The sequence below is a fragment of the Microtus oregoni genome, unplaced genomic scaffold (assembly GCF_018167655.1).
Source record: "Microtus oregoni isolate MIOR12 unplaced genomic scaffold, Mior012 000015F_ref0000493, whole genome shotgun sequence".
NCBI lineage: Eukaryota > Metazoa > Chordata > Mammalia > Rodentia > Cricetidae > Microtus > Microtus oregoni.
Window position 1 is genome coordinate 10,096,886 of NW_024543074.1, and position 20,015 is coordinate 10,116,900.

At 49.5% G+C, this 20,015-nt stretch overlaps 1 protein-coding gene across 8 annotated transcripts in view; it reads left to right on the plus strand.

Moving 5' to 3' along the window:
* Positions 1–20,015, plus strand: part of Msi2 (musashi RNA binding protein 2) — a 370,828-nt gene that overhangs the window by 280,348 nt on the left and 70,465 nt on the right. For all 8 annotated transcript variants that reach the window (XM_041664105.1, XM_041664106.1, XM_041664109.1 and 5 more), the window contains exon 8: positions 18,704–18,786. In XM_041664105.1, the coding sequence (XP_041520039.1) occupies positions 18,704–18,786 (83 nt within the window). The remainder of the gene's footprint in view (positions 1–18,703; positions 18,787–20,015) is intronic.

Genomic DNA, 20,015 nt, shown 5'->3' on the forward strand with positions numbered 1-20,015 from the left:
GTACCAATGCCTCAAAACAGGCAACTCACCGGGCAGTGGTGGCTCACACCTTTAGTCTCAGCACTCAGAAGGCAGAAACAGGCTGATCTCTGTGAGTGCGAGGCCAACCTGGTCTACAGAGCTAGTTCCAGGACAGGCTCCAAAGCTACACAGAGAAATCTTGCCTCAAAAAACCGAAATCAAAAGAAAAACAAAACAGGCAACATAAAGCAAGCCATCTTTGAGGAGGAGTGAGGATGTTTCTTTCCTTGAGAAGAGAACAGCTCAGATGGGACAGGAGATGGGACTGTAGACAACCTTATACATTCAAGGTAGATCTTGTGTTAGGAAAGCCCAGCCTAGCTCCAACCATCTCGGTGTTTCAAGGGGATTTTTTATGAAATTGCATCTTTGTGTTTGGACTCTCTAGTAGATTCTGGCTTAGTTACCACGTATTTACTGACACACTCGTGATAGACAAGCAAGGGACAGGAACATAACAAAACTATCCCAAAATCCTATGATACATGAGGAGTCTCCGCCTGCCTGAGGTTTTGAAGAAATAGAAAACATAGCCTGACTGCAGTGGTGCACACCTTTAATCCCAGCACTCGGGAGGCAGAGGCAGGCGGATCTCTGTGAGTTCTAGGCCAGCCTGGTCTACAGAGCAAGTTCCAGGACAGGACGGGACACCCTATCTCGAAAAAACAAAAACGGATTAAAAACAACCAAAAGAAACAGCGAACATGCTGTCTAGGAGTCAAGAGTGTAAGCCAAGAAGGAAAACTGAAAGAGGTACAGCTTACATTGCTCAGGACCGCAGCATCGCGTAGGGCGAGAGACCTCTGCTCAGTTGCCCTTCTTTACAATAGGCTGAGTCTCTCCAGAGGCTGTTGGTGGTTTCTTTTCTGCCTTCCAACCTACTGTCTTGCTGAGCTTCAGGAAAACAGCCAAGCGTTAGGCCGAATGAAGCCCTGGCTGTCCTTGCGGCACCCCTCCCTTTGTCTAGAAATCCCATTATCTGGGGGAGTGATTGCAGAACTCCAGCCTGCCTGCCACTGCCCTGTGGGCCGCCCTTCTCACCACCTCCAGCCCCACTCCGGGTCCCCTCTCCTATCAGCAGGGGGAAGAGATGAATACCTCTATATTAGAGCTTTGCCCATCAACAAATCGGAGTTGATTCTCTGCCGACAACAGCCCCAAGTTCCTTCTCGCCACCTTTGACATGACCTAATGGGTTTACAGGTTTTGGAGTGCTTCTCCGAAGCAAACGAAAGCGCTTAGTTAGGGAACGCGTGAAATGGCAGTGCTTGTTCAGGGCACCTCTGCAGGGCCGGAGGATCATCATTATCCACTCCGTGCCCCAGCCGTTCGCAGCACCAGGACTCCACTGGAGGAGCCTCGGAGTTGACGCTGGCAGCCGAGCCTTTCTGTCGGCGAGGTGCTGGGATGCCGGGACTAGGCGCCATTCTCGGCTCTGTTCATTTTGCCGGAAAGCTCGGGGCTAATTGGGAACAGAAGGGATGGATGCCCAGGGGATGCGAGAGGGAGGGTCTCACTAAGGTAGAGTGTCGAATATTTGCTTATAGCGAGAGGAGAGTCCAAACAAGATAGATCCCTAACGAGAGTTTGGGGCATAGTGTGGCTGCTCTATTTAGTTGCCTGGCTGCTTGGCACTAGACCAAGTCCTCTTTTTAATATCAAGTTTCATAAGCATGGAACAATAACAAATCATTAGAAACCCCCTGGGAGTGGTGGGTGGGTAGTGGTCGGCTCCCTCCCGTCCCTTCCTTTTTCCCTCTCCCTCCTCTCATAAGCCCGTGTTTTCAGCTCAGGTGCACCTTCCCCATTGTGAGTAGAGAATGGCAGGGGAGGGGACGGTGTCTGGGAAACTCGCATGTTGTTAATCTGTTATTAGGCAGAAGTCTTAGCACCAGCCTGGGTGCTCAGATGCCGCATTGTGCGCTCGGGATGGAATTATGCATCATGAATAAAAACTGCTGTCAACATGCATTGGTTTGAAAACATTAGAGCATATGGTATGTGATTATCTGTATTGTCAAGCGCAATAAAGTGAATTTGGATATAATAAAGAATGTAATATTTTAGAAATTTGGTAATAAACTAAGGAAAGGATGACAGCTGAGGTTCCTTAAGGCCCCAGATACAAATAAATTGAAGTTCCTGGCCTCTGTGGCCAGGCAGGACGAATGACCACTCCAGGGCTTAGCTGTTTGCTATGGTTTTCAAGTCAGGGAGAGCTCCCTTGTCTCCAGACTGACATTTCTGAGGACGCTGGGACAAACTGATTCCTGTGGAAGACAGAGGAGGTGATGGCTCCTGGTGGAAGGTCAGGCCTTGCTGTCACACCTGGACCCCAGGTGTACCCTGTGGCCTGCCGGAGGCATTGGCAGCTTCTCCCGTTAGTCAAGGGCAGTGCTAGCCAGGTGTCAAGACCTCCTCAGACCCATCTACCCTTCTCTCTTCAGCCTTCTTCTTCTGGCTCCCATTTGGTTGGAGAGAAGACGTTGTCCCACTCATGAGAACTACAAGTCACTGTCTGGGGCAGGCAGCTGTTTTCTGGAACTCCCCTCCCACTGGGTCAAATGATGAAATAATTTGTTCAAGGCAGTATATCAGGGAACCAGATCTCCAGAGGTGACACTGGCAGTAGTATCTGAGGACTAGGAGCTGTGTCAAACTTCATGTGTGCCTACGCATGTGAGCCTTCTCCAGCTGTATCATGCTCATACAGCATCCATCCTGTGGACGAGAAAATGGATGCTGCTGGTTTGTGAGCCCAGGGTTTTTAACCCTCCCGCATGAGCTTCTCCCATCGCTATGACCTGGAAGAAGCGACAGATGTGGGGCAAGGGTTATTTTGACTCACAGTTTCAAAGGGGTTTCAGTTCATGGTCCTAGGGAGGTGTGGTGAGGGTCTCCGTAGATGGCGATGGGAGAGACTTGCTCAGGTGGCAGTGGACAGAACTAAGATGACGCAGGTGGCTGTAGCTCTCCAGGCAGGTAACCCTCAGAGGTTCATCCCTACTAACTTGCCAGCCAGGCCTGACCTGGAGCTAAAGGCTCCACAGCGTTTGAAATTGTGCCACAGACTGGGGACCAACTGCTCAAACTGGAGCCTTTGACAGCCACTTCAAAATCAGACTATAATGCCTCCTCTGAACCTGAAACCCAGACTTCTGCGCCTTAGGACTTTCTCTGCAAATGAGGACCTCTTGCCTAACATGTTCAGTTCCCAGCATGGGACCAAGAGTGGGGAGGGGGAGCTTTTGCTAGTCACAGTCTACAAATAAAAACCCACATGCAAGACTAGAGAACTAGCTTCTGACGCCCTGGTTGCTCTTCTAGGACCCAGGTTTGATTCCCAGCTCATAGCCATCTGTAACTCCAGTCCCAGTAGCTCCCCACGCTCTGGTACACGCACATACACGCAGGCAAAACACAACCATATCCAAATAAATAGTAACCAAATAACCATATGCAGAAGACCTTCCCACAGGTAACCTTTAAATTATTAAATAGCGAGCGCTCTGGGGACAGGGGGATGTTCTAGGAGGTGCTGGGAAATGCAGCCACTATCTTCCTTGTCTTTTCACTTCGGCCTGACAGAAACTAGCCTGTGTTCACAGCTCTCTTGATTCCAGCCTTTCATTTTTTGCCTCCCTAACTCTCTTAAGAGGAAACTCATTGCTGTCACCATAACGGTTGTTACTGTCCCCTGCCTCTACTGCCCTCAGGGAAGGACGCACCTGTTGGCGTTTTCCCAGAAGACTCTTTTCATGTGTCTGATCTGGGACTTCACTAGACCCCTGACCCAGTTCCAGCTTCAGCATTTTTCTTGGCTCCCGAACCCCCAGGTGGGTCCTAGCCACCATGCCTGGCTCCATCCTTCCACCTCAGCCTGCCATGGCTCTTCTAGGCATGGCTTCCTTTGTTCGCCTTGTTTGTTGCCCAGCCAGAGTGACTTCTTCGTTATTAAAATTGGAGACTCTGGAATTGCAACCACTGGGCCAAGTGAAAACAATTTGGACAGCTAGGAACAGAGATGTCGTCCAGTCTATTTCATGCCTTGAAACTCCTATAATCCCCAGGACAGAGTAGACAGAGGCCTAGGAGTCTGGCAACAAGCTTCTCCTAAAGACAACAGCAAGGTGAGTCCCAAAGCCCTCGGCTTTGGCACCTCAGGAATAGAGTCCAGGCCTGTTACCTCTGCCAAAAGGCTGCTGCACTATACCCAGCCTACATCCCGTTTTGTGTAGTTGTACTGGGGAATCATACCCCAGGCTTTGTACTGTTTGGGCAAGCACTCTTCCAAATGAGCTACATCTTCTAGCTGAGGTATTTTCAAGTCTCACTTCTTCCGAGCAATGTTAAGCACAGAATCCTTATAAAAGAGCGACAGCCTCTCTCAGGCATGATAACGGGCGCTCGCGTTATCGTTTAATCCTTGTGCCGGCCCTGCGAGGTCGGCGTCTTGATTCCTATTTCACAGGTGGGGAAGCAGGGTTAGGGAGGTTAATGGCTTGCCCCAAATCACACAGCCAGTGCACAGCGCTGCTAGATTTCTAGCACATTCTCAGATCCGAGACTCAAGCTCTTCCAGTCCACAGCATCTCATCGCCCTTCCTTACAGAAATGCGCTTTCTCTTCCGACCAGCCCCCTCCTTCTACGTGCGCCTTTGGAACCAGGCCTTAGAAACATTTCCTTTGGTGAAAACAAACCTGAGTCACTGTCTGGGCTTTCTCCTTGGTATTCTTAGGATCCACAGAAGGGCTGTGGATCAGGCCTAGAGAACAATTCTGCCCTTGCTCTAAAGTCTCGGGGTTGCCCACCAGCAGCCACCCCCACCCCTCCGAAGAGCTGGTAAAATTAAACTGAATGTTTCTAATGATCTGTGAATGTATTAATCCTACTTTCTGTTAATTAACAGTATGATAAAGCCGGCATTTCGTAAGTCAACGCTTAACACATGTTTTAGCAATTATGTACTTAGTGGTTTGGATTCAGAATGCTAATAGAATAAAATTTTAATGAAGATACAATGCTATGAAAAATTTATTGCAAATCAGGTAGAACTGCGGTTAATGTGCAGGAGGTGGGGGGCACTCAGTTACAAGGACGTAAGGATGGTGGTGCCCCCCTTCCCTGCACCAAATACTTCTGAGTACTTGGTACTGCTCAGCTCATAAGGGCCAGGAATTCTGGGATGGGCTGATTCTTGGCTCCCTTGAGTTTCTTGTCCAAAGGTCATGGCAGCTCACATCTGTCTGTAACTCTGGTTCTATGGGATCTGATACCCTCTCCTGGCCTCCTCAGGCACCTGGCGCACACGTAGTGTATATGCATAATTGAATGCAAACACTCATATACAAAAAATAAAAATAAAGAAATCTTTTTTTAAAAAAGAGCTTGTATCTTCTATCTATCTTATTTAATTTTCCATATATATAATACACAGGTACCACTATGTTAATGTATCTCATATATTATCCGCTCTACCAAAATAGGAATTTAATAGGATGCATTTGCAATGAGCCATAGTTAGGATTTCATTTATTAATAATTGAAGTCATATTTTTAGTGAGAACAAAGATGGAATTTGCTGTTTGGGGGAATTTTCTTTGCTTTAACCCTTTGTGATCCAGCTGCAAGTGTGGCTTGTCTCGACTCTTGTGATACTGGGTTCGCAGCCAGTATAACTGACAAAAACCCATCTCAGAAGGCGCGCAGATCCCAGTGGGAAGAATGCGTTCGCTGTGCTAACTAAATCATGGCACTAATTTTCCAATCCCATCCTCCAATTATGCAAAGGATTCTGTTGAGATTCAGCTTGTAAATTTCCATCTTCCCTGATGTCAATCAGTCCTTCATGCAAACTAAGCAAGTGTTACATTTTTATATTTTTAACAAATGGGTTCAGAACCCACTGAAACGTCTCTGTCTCTCTCTCCTTTTTAAACGAGTCTTCACAGTTCTGTTTCCGAGTCTTCTAAGTATGCAGACATAAGAGCATCGGTAGATGACCCAGTTCCATCATTTTTTAACAACAAAATCGTGTAACATTGGCAATATTTCCCCAACACTGGCTCTGACTGTGTCCCTCTGCAACACCAGTCCTGGTGCAATACAGATCTTTTGAGCTCCTTTGGCTGCCAGCTTGTCCCAGCTCACCAGAGCACAACTTAGAGGGTGTGGTGCGACTGGACAGGTAGGTGTCTTGCCGAGGTCAGTGACAGAAGGGGTCAGCTGCCCTCTTCCTGTTGTTTTTGATGTGTTGGGGTGGCGGTGCAGGTGATGACTTCCAGCCAGTCTCCTAATGTCCACATCCTCTCTGTCACCTGCAAATGGCCCAAGGTACCAGCTGGGCTTGCTGCAGGGAAGAGATGACGCGCCTGTGGTGTCTCGGTCTCAGGCCTTTTCCTTTCTCTTCGTCGGCTTATTTCTGTTATCACATTCATTTGTCTGTATGCATGCTGGCGTCCCTGTGTCATGGCACAGACGTGGACATCAGAGAGCAGCTCTGGGGAGTCAGCTCTCTTCTACTGAGTGGGTCCCAGGGATGGAAGTCAGGTCGTCTGGCTTGGTGGGCGGCAGGAACTTTTGTCTGCTGAGCGCGCTCTCTCTCGCTCTCTCTCTCTTTCTCTCTCTCTCCATCCCTTCATCAGTTCAGAAGCTGCTGCCTTAAGCATCTTTCTGACCAGGACCCTTCAACCCCTGTGTTAAATATCAGTGAGTCTGGGCCTGGTGTTATGTGTACCTGCAGCCCAGTTTCATGAGAGGCTGAGGCAGGAGAATTGCTTGTGCCCATCAGCTTAAGGCCATCCTGAGCAACCTAGAGAGACCTCTATGCAAAAGATAAATAAACACACATTAGTGAAGTTTAAGCTGTTTTCAGAAAAAGGCTAGAAATGACACGTTTGGTTTCTACACCCTCAGTGCCCGTCTCGGTCACGCACACAGACACTGGGGTGCTACCCCAGACCTCCCTCAGTTTGGGACCTGGACCGCAGCCTCATTTTCAAATTTATTTCCTAAGTGATTCTGATGTAGGAGTCCCCGCCTAGAGAGAGTTGCTCTTCCACACCAGTGCCTCTTCGATTTTAATTTGCATAAAATCTCTTGGGGAGCCTGCAGATTCAAGTCCAGCGCATCCTGGGTGGGGCCTGAAAATCTGCATTTGCAGCCTGCCCTCAAGCTGAGCCCAGGGAACCACCTGAGTAGCAGCAAGCAGCCACACTGACACTCCTGCCCTGCAGCCCTACCCCAGGCCTCGTCTGGGGAGCTTGGGAGCCTGTCCATTCCCTGTCGCTGAGCTGTTACCCAAGCCGGGCTGCTGGACTCAGCTTCTCAGAGAGATCTGGCTTCCAGATGTCAACAGTTCCTTAACAGCCAGAAAAATAAGACAGTCTGGGCCCACCCTGTGGTAACTCGGCAAGGTAGCTCATTCTGACCACCTGGCCACTGATTCTAGCAGCAAAGGTCTGGGGATGCTGATGGAAGTGACCCACTGGGCAAAGGTGCGGTGGGCATCTTGTCAGGGCTGCTGGTCGGCCCAGCTCTAAAGCCACAGCTCATCATAAAGTTCAGAGAATTTGCGGCAGCCCTTGCAAAGCTGCTTCCAAGTAGAGTTTTCCTGAAGCTTGGAGCCTGGTCTGTGGTCAGTAACTGTTCCCAGTTACATGTCCGGAAGAGGTGTTGGCTTGCTGAGGTGGCAGCTAAGGAAACAGAGAAGATAACAGCCAGGCCAGCGTGGCTTTACCCAGTTTGGTCAGTGCTGGGTTTGACACTCAGAGACTAGTGGATGCCTTTTTGTTTTTTCTAAATGTATACATAGCCTTCACCTACTACCCACAACATGCCCCACCACCGCCATCCCAGACAGGGTTTCTCTGTGTAGCCCTGGCTGTCCTGGAACTTACTACATAGACCAGTCTAGTCTCAAACTCAGATCCTCCTGCCTCTGCATTCTAGGTGCTCACATTAAAGGTGTGTAGCACAACTGCCAAGCCCATTGGAGTCCTTTAAACTCTTAAGATGGCCTAGAAGTCATGGGTGCTTCTGAATGTCTTTCAGTTCTAAATCTTGTTCCCAAAGTGATGGCCAGGAAAGCACTACAGCCACCCCCCACAGACACATCATCAAATTTAAATGAGGAGGGGCAAAAGCAAGGGTAAGCATTAAAGACATTAAAGGCAGAGATTGGTATAGGGAGAAGCTATAGCAAGTATGGTTTGATTGCTGGTAGGGATGGCTAGCCCTTCATAGGTTAGAGTATTACAGTGCAGCCTCCTCCTGGGCACTGGGGTGGATTTTGTTATTTCTGTTTCCCAGAGGAAATTTCTGAGAGTCAAAATGGTTGAATAATGTGCTTGAAGTCACAGGGGCAAATGCTGATGAATCATATATCTGCCAGGCTCCGAAGTCTAAACCCTTCCCTACTTCACCTCATTGGGGGGCATTAAGCAGACTGAACCCCCCCCCCCCTTCCCAGTTTCTCCCTGGCAGGATGAAGCTGGAGGATGACTCTTGAAAGCTGACAGATGTAAAACCCACTCTTGGTGGTGTGGCTGTGTTGCCCTCTTAGACGCCTCCCGTAAAGAAACGCTTCCAGCAGCCCTGCTCTCTCTGTGCTCGGGAAACCCTCCAGTCAGGCGCCTGTGTGAAGCCTGCCCAGACCTCCCCAGGCACTGCGGTTCCCCAAGCAGGCGAGCAGGCTCCAAGCCCAGGCAGCATATCCTCCTGTCCTTGCCACAGCTGCGGACGACCTCAGCCTCCTCCACCCTGCTGAGCGCACGCTGCAGCCCTGGCACCTTCTCCCGGGGTCCTGATCCCAGCCAGTTGTCTAGCGATTTAATTTGGTGAATTTACCACTGCGTCCCAGAGTTTATATTGGCACTTAACAGCAGTAATATGTGTCTCTCTCGCCAAGAACTGACTATTTTCCCCAACCAAGATGGAACACTGCGCACAAAAAAATAGGTTTGTGAACTAATCTACTGCCCTGACAAGTGTCATTCACAGAGTTGCTGCTATGGAGCACACTCAGAATTAAATGAGGTTGGGGTTGTCTGGCCTGGACCACAGGTGCCTTTTCCCTCTCCGTTAACAAGAGTCTGGGATGAGGCACCCTTCCCCGCAGCCTCCGGCACTTCGAAATCACCCCATCAGTATTCATGACAGAGCCCCCTCTTAGAGAAAAGCCATTTGGGGCAGGTTGGAGGTCTCTGCCTGTCTCCCTCTGCTCCTCCTTAATCTCTTTTCTCCCCTCCCCTGCCCCCCAACTCTCTGTCCTTGCCCCTACAGTGTACAGCTCTGTATACCTGTGTAATCAGTTTCATGAGCCCAAGCGGATGCCCCCACAGGTTTAAAAAGAAAGAAAGTATTTCTCCTGCCCCAGGACATTTTTGAAATCCTGAAGTAGAACTTGGTTACTGGTTTTAGTAAACCAAAGCATCCCTAGGAATGGAAGCAAGATCTGCCCTTTATACTTTCCTATGGATGGGTTCTTTTGTTTGATTATTTATTTCGAGGTGGTCTCACTAAGCCAACTGGGCTGACCTTGCACCCCTCCCGAGTTAGCGCAGATGAATCTTGGACTTGGGATCCTTCTGCCTCAGCTTTCTGAGTAGCTGAGATCACAAGCTTGTATTGGGACAGCCTGGGAACCCATCTGCAGTTGTGAGGGGACACAGCTGGTCCCCCGAGCTCCTGACCCGTGTGTTGATTAGAAGCTTCTCTCTCAAGAGCTTTCAGGCTGGAGGGCTGGTGTTCTGGGAAAGGGTGCTTGCTCTGCATCAGGACTTGAACTTGAACCTGTAACCTCAGCGCTGGGTGGAGACACAGAGATGGAGATGGGAGGATCCTGGGAGCTTGTTGGCCCTGCAGCCAGCCTAGCCAATCCCATCCTTCCAGTTCAGTGAGAATCCCTGCCTCCAGGCAGCAAGGCAAAGATCCGTGATCTGAGGTAGAGGGAGACTCCTGGTTCTGGCTTCCAGAGCACGCATGCACACCATGCACCCACACACACACACAAACGGAGCTAGGGAGATGGCTCTCAATAAAGTCTCTGCAACATAAGCATAAGGAACATTTGGGTCCTCCCCAAAACCCACGTAAAATACCGGCTGTAATGATGCATGCCCGGGGTGGGATGACAGGGATTGCTGACACTCATTGGCCAGTCAGCCTAGCCAAACCGATAAGCTTCACGTTCACTGAGAAACCCTTCTCAGAAAATAAAGATAGAGAGCAGTCTGGGAAAGACAGTCAACTTCAGCCTCTAACACACACAATCCCATGCACACATACCACAATTATGTGAGTGTATGTACACACATTTGCGTGTGCACACACAGCCTTTAGTGCTTGGCATCTAGGCACTGGCGAATAGAATCCTGAAAAATTCTCTTTCCTAAGTTCTAGATTCTTTTAAATAAAATGACCTTTGCTTCGCTTGGTTCGAATTGGGAAACGGGAGAATCAGACATGTGTGGGCATCTGAATCTCAGAGACCTGGGTAAACATGAAAGTGCCCCAGCCACCAGGACAACCCAGATAGGAGGCTGGGGGAGCTTTTTACGAACTCCTCCCCCACCCTCACCCGGAGGAAACTTGAACAGAACCACCAGAAGGTGGGTTTAGTAGCAGAGTGTGTGCCCATCTACCAATCAGGCCTTGGTCTAGGGATATCTGTGCCCATTCCCCAGGTAGTGACTGTAATGAAGAAAATAACTTGTAACTAAGTCCTCACGATATGCTGGCAGGCTCGCAGACACCACCTGACGCGTGGAAGTCTCACTTCACATTTCAAGGTCAGATGTTGACCTGAGCATCCTCCACCCTAAGAGGCAAAACACCTTTCCGGCGGAGAAACTGGCTCCCTTCTGGCAAATACCACCCACGGAGAATAATTTCCGTTTGGGGCTTCAGTCTTGTGCAGTTCCAGGAGCTAGATTAGGAATCCGATGGCGCAGCTTCTGCTGTCTACTTCCCCTCCCCAGCCTCAGCCCCCAGAGATGGCTGGGGAGACGCAGGTGTGAGCCGGCTCGCCAAGTCCCTCTCCCCTCCTGATTAAGTGGTGTGGGGGAATAAGGGAGGCCGAGTTGACTCAACGCGGATCTCCACCTTGCCTGTGCGCCAGCCACTTGTAATTCCCTACAGCCCCGGATGGCTCTGCAGAGCAGAAAGAAATATGACCAGGCAAGTTGAGAAAATAAATTAAACTAAGTGTCAACTTTTCTTGTTTCTCTCCTCATTATTAAGAGATGGAATGGGGATCGTTTATCAAGCAGGGGGAGAAATTAATTGACACGGCTTTAATATCATGATGTCTGGCGTGTCTGGTCACATTCCGTCATTTTGGGGGGAAAGGCATTTTATTATAGTTTACAGCAGCCAGCTGCCAACCACTGGTGTAAATGAGGAAGCAGGTGCGTGAAGGATGCCACATTGGAGGGACTGTGACACCACCCTGAAGGGGACACGCCAGACAGGAAGGGCACAGAGAAGAGAGAGAGGCTGTCTGCGGGCTCCTTCAATCCATCACACACCTATTGGGAGACCTTAGGGATTTGGGGTGGGGGTGATGCCAGCCCCCACCTCTGATGGGCACCTGGACCAGAAGTCTTTGTTCTGAGCCACGTCGTTAAGCCCAGAGGCTCAGTCCTGTGTACAGTGTGGGCCAGAGTGCCTGCTCTGTTCTTTGTTCTTAGTAAGACCGGAGAAGCGAATGCATTCTGTCTGTCTCCCAGGGCGACTGACTCACTGAGAACCAAACATCCCACTTGGCCTCTCTTTGGGCAGGTTTGTAGCTGGGGTCTGGAAGGAGTCAAAGTCTCTCATTCTGTACCTATGACAGGGCTGATGGACTTAGGAGACACCCGTATTATTTTCATATATAAATGTTCTCTTGGAGGTGACTCTCTGAAGCCTCACTGACCCCCTCACATGCCCTACTGGTCAAGAAATCAGGATCAGTGTTAGGCGGTGGTGGCTTACACCTTTAATCCCAGTAGTTGGGAGGCAGAGGCAGGTGGATCTCTGAGTTTGAGGCCAATCTGTTCTATAGAGCAAGTTCTAGGACAGGCTCCAAGAGAAACTCTGTCTCAAAAAAAAAAAAAAAAAAAGAAGGGAAGAAAAGGAGAAGAAAAGCAAGGAAATCGGGATCAGAGAGCACAGGAGAGAAGCAGGTGTACAGGTGCCATAGCTTTCCCATGCGTTCCTTCTGCTGGATGTTTAGGACAAAGGGCTCTTGCTCAGTTTGCAGAAAAGGTTTGGAGTGGTCCCCCGGGAGGGAAGTACCTGTCAGAGGCCATGGGTCCCACCGTGGGCTTTGTTCCCCATCTGTAGAGTGGGACTGGTCCTTCCTCCTTTCCCAGGTGGGTGTGGTGCAGAGTAACAGGAGAAGGTCCGTCCAGCAAGCATGCATAGCTTTTGCCTGCTTTTGTGTGTTGTGATTTTTGCTGTTCATGCGGACCAAGCCCAAGACACTCTGCTCACCTCTCCATAGCCTCAGCCCCAAGATTATTATATAGCATGCAGACAGGCCCTGACACCTTGATGCCAAGCGTGACCTCTAACTGAGGGAGTCCCGTCCCTGGCTGGTGGGAAATGATTTCCCTGCTCTAGTGAAGTGTATCTTAGCATTTGAGGGTGAAAATGGACCCAGTCCACTGTCACCTCAGCCGTGACACAGCGCCTAATGTCTAGGACACCCTGATGGTTTTCTCAGGCTGAATTCCATTAAGGGCCTCACACAGTGAGCACCCATGTGACCGTCAATAGCCAGAAACGTGTTTCCTTTGGAACAGCAACTCGGTGCCCCCCCCCCATATCTCCCAGAACCAGCCAGTCTTCTGGAGTAGGTATTTTTGGGGCAAACCCAGGAAACATGGGGTGCCTCCCAGCTCCACTGAGCAGATGCGTGTACCTTTTCCCTCAGACCTTCTTCATATGGGATCACGGGACAGTTGTAAACACTGTAGCCTGTGTAGTGGGCTAGAAGCATTCCAGCTGGAGGATAGAAGGTGTCCCTAGGCCACCGGGGCTGGCATATGTGGCCAGTATGCAAGGGGGCCTCTCCAGAAGCGTGGGGTAGGTTGAGAAAGCTGACCGGGAACTGCAGAGCCACTGGCCAAGTGCAGTGTCTGCGGAACCTGACCTGCCTCCCACCAGGTTGCCTTGCGGAGCTCGTATGAGAAGCAGAGCGGGCATGAGAAGCGGTTTTTTTTTTTTCTCTCGAGCCAGAAAGTTCTCACCACGCCCTTACCCAAGAGATTTGTGTTTGTGCCGGAGGCAACACTCGGAAGTTGGCACTTTCCCTGGTTGTTAGGAAGGGGGAGGTTGTATAAGTTCTGAATATGCTCGCATATGCATACCTTAAATCTTTCCTGAGACACATATAATAAATTAGACAATTGGAGATGAGGGGCTGGCTTCTCCTTTACATTTTTTTTTCTGTTAGCCACAGGCATTCAATCATGCCTTGCACCAATTTCCATGGGCAGCGCATTAGTGATTGCCTATTAGTGGTCTTTGGCCTATAGGATAAGAGAAGAAAATTATTTTTGAGGCTAGATGGAGGCCATTCCCATCTTCTCCTCCCTAATGGCCCCCAATACTCAATAAGTGCTTTGGTGACCATGTTTAGAGTGGTTCCTTTTAATTTTGAGGTATCTTGTTTCCATATTTCCATTCTCTTCGTCTGCCTTTTATAGCCTTGTATTATTCCAATGAATATTCAGTTTTGCTTGTTTGAACAAAAGAGAGAGAAAGGTTTGACGGTTAAACGTTTCTCTTAAGTGGGGCTCACTTGTTAGTTTCCAATAATAGCTTTATTCAAGAGAACGCTCCGGTTCAGTAAATGTAACCTGCCCACCGTTACCCTACATATGCCCATTCTGAAAGCCCTTTGTATGGGGTGAAGCCTCTCGCCACATTCTTTTTCCCAGTTCTGGGGACTCCTGGGGCCCCCTTGGAAGGGTAGGGTGCACTTAATACAGTGGGCAGGTGACATTCTGTGGTTGTCACGCAAGCTTCAGCCCTGGGTTCTTCTCCGTTGCTAGTGGTACTGGAGTGAATTTAAACACCTGGTGGGGATGGGGGTTCTTCCCCCAGCACGAAGGGAAATATGACACAGAACAGGGTGGCTCCCTCACAGGGCCTTGGTGGAGTACAAATTCTTGTGGACTCACAGCAGGTAGAAGCCGTGCCCTGATGAGGACCAGTTCAGAAACCCATTTTTCTCATTTGAGAGAAAAGTAAAGAGGCTCTCAGGTTGTTGGGAGGAACAGAGTTCATTGTTTGGCCCTTTTTATTGTTGTTGCTGCTGCTGCTGTGAATATGTAGCGCGGGTGGACGCCAGAGGATGCCGGTCTTCCTCTCGACGCCTTATTTCTTATTTCTTTATTTATATAGGCTCTCACTGAACATGGTTGCTCACTGACTGGCTACCATGACTGGCTAGCAGGCCCTCAGGGATCCACCTGTCTCTGCCCCTTGGCACACAGGTGCATACCGCCGAGCTCAGGTTTTACTTGAGAGCTGGAGATCCAAACTCCCCTGATACCCTGAGCGCGCTTCCCAGCCTTTGGCCCTTGCTTTTGGAAGAGGATACCATGTCTCTCTTACCCGTCTGCATGCCTCGGTTTCGTAGGCCTTTGTGAGATGCCACTTCTCGTTTTCCTTTAGGAAGATGAAGGGTAACTGCTCTTTCCTTCCTGTCACCCAACCTTCCCAAGGCTCTGTGGAAACTGCAGCCAGCAGGTTGGTCTAAAAGCCTGTGAGACCAAGTGCACTAAGCAGGGACAAACAGGCAAGCGCTATGCGGTTGTGCCTACAGTCGTATCTAGAATATGTATGTCATTGCATAGCCGGAAGAAAGTAGAGGCTTCCAGGGCTAGCAGGCTGAAAAAGGCAACTGTTTAGTGAGTATCAGCTTTAGTTTGGGATGACAAACAGATTCCAGAGATGGGTGGTATGGCGATGGCCTCAGAACTGTGTCTCTGTCCTTCATGCCACTGGGCTGTACACTTTAAAAAATGCTTAAGATGGGAAGTTTTATGCTGTGTATATTTTACCACCATAACGTTTTTTACTTTGAAAGAGAAAACTATAATGCTCAAAGGGGGTTTCCCCACTCACCACCCATCCCTCTCAAATTCCTAATCCCATTATTTCTGTCCGTTGCTTGTTGGTTTAATTTACTTGGGGAGGAGAAAGCTGTTCACCACAGAGTTACTAATTTATCGGAGATGATAATGCACCTGTGAGATAAAATGATTATATGTTGAGGAATAACACTTTTGATAATTAAGTGTTTCATTGCTTCTTTGCTTCCCCAAGTGGAATAAATAAATATTTTAGACATAATCAAGTTTGTTTTCTCTATGCAGGCCAAACAGACAGGGATGTTGAAGAGATATAGATGCTGAAAATGCTGCCGATGAGTCTTGACATCACTAAACTGTGATGTATCCAGGATGCAGAGGTTTCAATCCAGGCTATCTTCCTTTTGTCAGGAAAACCTTTTTTTTTTTTAAAAAAAAATAAGGATTAAGGGTTTTGCTTATTTTTATTCTATGTGTTATGAGTGTTTTGGATCACTTGTGTGCAGTACTGAGTCCAGAAAGAGCATCAGGTTCCCAGGAACTGAGGTTCCAGATGGTTGTGAGCCATTGTGTGGATGCCTTGAATCGAACCCAGATCCTCTGGAAGAACAACTAATACTCTTAACCACTGAGCCATTTCTTCAGCCCCAGGAGAATCACTTTTGTGATAAACACATTACAAGTCCCGGGGGGTTAGGGAAGAGGGGCTATCGAGGGAAGTTCAGAGTCAGAAGCCAAATGTATGCCAAGAGCCCTCTGGTTCCCTTACAGCCACGTGCATTTGAATCCGCATTTCTCAGCTGGTCGCCCCCTTCCTGTCTGCCTGGTGACCCAGCACAGGTCTGTGTAATAGTGACCTGGAGCAGTGCCTTCCGTGGTGGACACAGATGCAACTTAGTGGAAGAGCTGCATCCTCGCCTCTGTTCTGTTGAGTATGTTGAGTCTGCTGGGCCTCTAGAGGCCTCCAAACCTCTGGCTGCCCTCCGCCTCCTGGAGCTCACTGACTTCGCCTTCTTTCCTGATAGCTTGCGTAAGTTCTGCTCAGAGCCTTCTGTCCAGAGCAGCCTGGCTGGAAGAAGTATATGGTGCCTGTTCCCTCACTCTGTGGGTGTCCTGTCATCACCGTGACAAACTCTCCACAGCTTGGTGACTGAAAGCAGCATCAGTCAAGTGTCTCACTGTGTTATAGGTGGCGGCCGCACCCCCTCCCCAGTTGTATAGGTGACAGTCTGTTGGCTTGTGGTGGTTGTTTGTGACTGTACCACTTGTCCCATACCTGCTTTTGCCCTCCCCCAGCCTTTTCTCTGTATTGCTTTCCATCTCCCACCTCTCATAAGGACACTACCAACTGTTCGACTAGGAACTCTCCTTCAACCTGGAATCCTTAATCACATCTGCAAAAGCCCTTTTTTCCCCAGAGCTCGGGGTGTTGGTATATATTTGGAGGCAGATAAACAAAACAACAACAACAAAAACCCTAGCTCATTTGAGCTTGTTTTATTTGCTAGGCGCTGAGGTGGGCCCAGGCTAGGAGGGTTACCTTCACAGGCAAATGGGACCCACAGGCTGGAAGCAAGGGACATGCGGTTAGGGGCCAAGGAAAAGGTGACTTCCAAAAAAAAAGCATCAGAAAGCTCTGTAGGTTCTCTCCAGGGACACAGCATGGGAGGTATGAGCCTTCATTTTAGATAACTCGTGCGTGGTATCGGCTTCAGGCCTCGGGTTACTGAGGACACTTTTTTCCCAGTGGTACTGAGAAAACTTCACAGTTTGAGGCAGCTCAGCAGACAATTGGGTCCTCTTTAGAACATATCAGATACCTGCCTCGCGTGTGCCTCGCGTGTGCCTCGCGTGTGCCTTGCGTGTCTCTGATGGCCTACACTGTGTGTACTGTGTAAGATCATCAGTTCGGTATTTGGGACATGGTGACAAATGGCACAGCCTAAGATTGTAACTGTGTATGTGTGGTCCTCCTGGCCCTCTGTTTCTGGAAGCTGTTTGAGAGCAGGGAGCCACCACCTTCTTTTACTGAAGACTCTTCTAGAGTCTGCTGTGGGGACTGAGATGTAAAAGCCCCGTATGTCGGCTCCGTCTTCCTGGAAGGTGGTAGTAGAGGTGGTTTTATGAACCAGAAGGGACTTTGTGGCTGAGCCCCAAAACAGAAACTGGAAAGTGCTATGTCCGCCTCTTCCTCAGTGATAGGAAGCACTCCTGATAATCATCCTGGAAGACCAGCCAGTCAGATTTGGTCTTCCCATGCTTCGCATTAGGCCCGTTCGCATCTTTGGGGAAAGGAGTGTCTTGGCTGTGAGGAAATGCTGTAGCTTGATAACAACAGGCCTCTTAACAGTTCTGGAAGCAAGAAGTCAGAGACACAGGGCCAGCGTGGTCAACCCTGAGGAGGGCTCCTCTAACAGGCATACAGAAAGACACCTTGTTATAGCCTGACTGGGCAGGCGAGGAAGGAAAAAAAGCAAGCCATCCGGCCTTTCTAAAGGGCACTAATCCCACTCTGAAGGGTTTCTTCCTCATGACCTACTTCACCACTTCACCTCCCAAAGCAACGCACACACACACAGTCCACAGCAGAGCCCTGGGAGTCCAGATATGGGGAGCCTGATATCTGCTTGCACTACCTTTACTTCCAGGTACCAAGTGTGAGGTCCAGAGAACAGGAGCAGGTGCCCAGGTTATGCCCAGGCAAGACTATAACCAGGTCCCTGCCTCGTCAGTGTCTCTCCATCGTTGCCCAGGTCCCCTTGCACGTTAGCGCCAACACGACAGCCGTGCTCAATGCAAGCTGGTAGACCCACCATGTGTGTTCCTACGTGGTACCCTGGTGCTTACTGAGTCGGGTCACAGATGGGGACACATGCTGGAAACACTGTTGGGGGTGGAAAGAGAAGAAAGGAAGGGGCAGGAGAGTAGAGAGAGGCACGCAGGATGCTGAGCGGCAGTCGCCTGCCAAAATTCTTTAGTGCAGCTTGTCTAGTAAAGCCGGCCTCCAGCCGAGTAAATACAGTGGCTAGCTGACGGGCTGACAGCAGGCATCAGACAGTCTTAAACTGCCCCAAATCCACAGCGTGTTTGAAGCGGCAGTAGCAAAAGGATGCCCGCACAGAACAGAGGCCTGCAACTTTTAATAGTTCCTTCCAGGCCTCAGGATGTCCTGATGAGGTATTAGAGGAAGTCATTCAGGAAGAAAAGGACCAATAACCGCCTCCGCATGGCGGCCGACCCGAGGGCTAGCCATCGAAGCTCACAGAAAGGACCAGCAAGGCCCCGCAGAGATCCAAGAGGCTCTCTGTAGCCCACAAGCCTGCCTCCACACAGAGCCGTACCCTTGTAAATAGCAGACAAGTAAATTTCTTGTTTGCTTCAGGGCAAATGTAAGCCACACAGTGCCTGCTGCATGTGGGTGGAATCCTGACTCTCGCCTCACTGTTGGAAGGGTGCTGGGTACCAACTGGAATCCCTGCCTAGACCACAACATCCCCATCTCCCCGCCCAACTGGAGCCTGCCCCGACTGCAGGCCACCCTGCACGTCCTTCAGAAACCAAACTCACTCCTCCTGTCTCTTTCTCCTTCCTTTAGGGTTTGGCTTTGTCACTTTTGAGAATGAAGACGTTGTGGAGAAAGTCTGTGAGATTCATTTCCATGAAATCAATAATAAAATGGTAAGTCTGGAGGGATGGAACTGGGAGCGCTGTCTCCGTGTCACATTCCTCTCTTGTGAGTGACTGCGGCATCGGTGTCCACATACAGTGGACAGGGAGAGAGGTACGAGGGCTAGGCTGTCAGCGTTCAGCCCCGTTAATGGCAGCAAGCGGAAGAAACAATAGCCAATGAACTCTTACTGAAGGGCCAGATGGAACTGTAATATCTATACTTGCCTTCAGGAGGTTGAGACAGGAGGACTGCCACAAGTTCAAAGCCAGTCTGGTCCACGGAGTGAACTCTAGGCCAGCCAGGAATATGTAGTGAAACCCTTCCTTAAAAAGCCAAAAGTAGTCCAGGCATGATGATGGTGCACACCTTTAATTCCAGCACTTGGGAGGCAGAAAGTAGGCAGATCTCTGTGAATGTGAGGTCAACTTGGTCTACCTGGTGAGTTCCAGGACAGGCAGGTCTATATAGAGAGACCTTTTCTCAAAAATACAAAAAGTCAGAACTAGGCTGTGGAGATAGCTCAGACCAGAGTACTTATTTACAAACCTGAGAACCCAAGTTTGATCTTCAGAAGCCCTGTAGAAAATGCTGGGTATGGTAGTCTCTCTTAGAATCCCAGCACTGGAGAAATGGGCACAGGCAGATCCCCAGGGCTGACTGACCAACCAGTCTACCCTAGTTGATAAGTTCTGCGCCAGTGAGAGACTCTTAAGGGTGGGGACAGGGGCTGTATCTGAGGAAGAACACCAGAGGTGGTCATCTGGCTTGTACTCCTGCACACGGTCATACACATTACCATCCTACATACACACCCAAGGCCAAAATGAATTATAAAAACAAAACAAGCCGGGCGGTGGTGGCGCACGCCTTTAATCCCAGCACTCGGGAGGCAGAGGCAGGCGGATCTCTGTGAGTTCGAGGCCAGCCTGGTCTACAAGAGCTAGTTCCAGGACAGGAACCAAAAGCTACGGAGAAACCCTGTCTCGAAAAATCAAAAAAAAAAAAAAAAATCCAAATAGGTAGTTAGGCTACCCTACATAGCTGAGACCAGAAAAATGGAAATTACCAGTTTTTGGAGCTGTTCATCTGACCGTTGCAATCACTCTGTTATAGTGTCCATAGGCCGGCCCTACTTACGTGAATTTCGTGTCTGTGGATCATGGCACCCCCACTTCCCTCCAACACAGAACCCAGTATTGAGGGCAAGCGCTCTGCATTTTGCTGCATACTCAGCTCT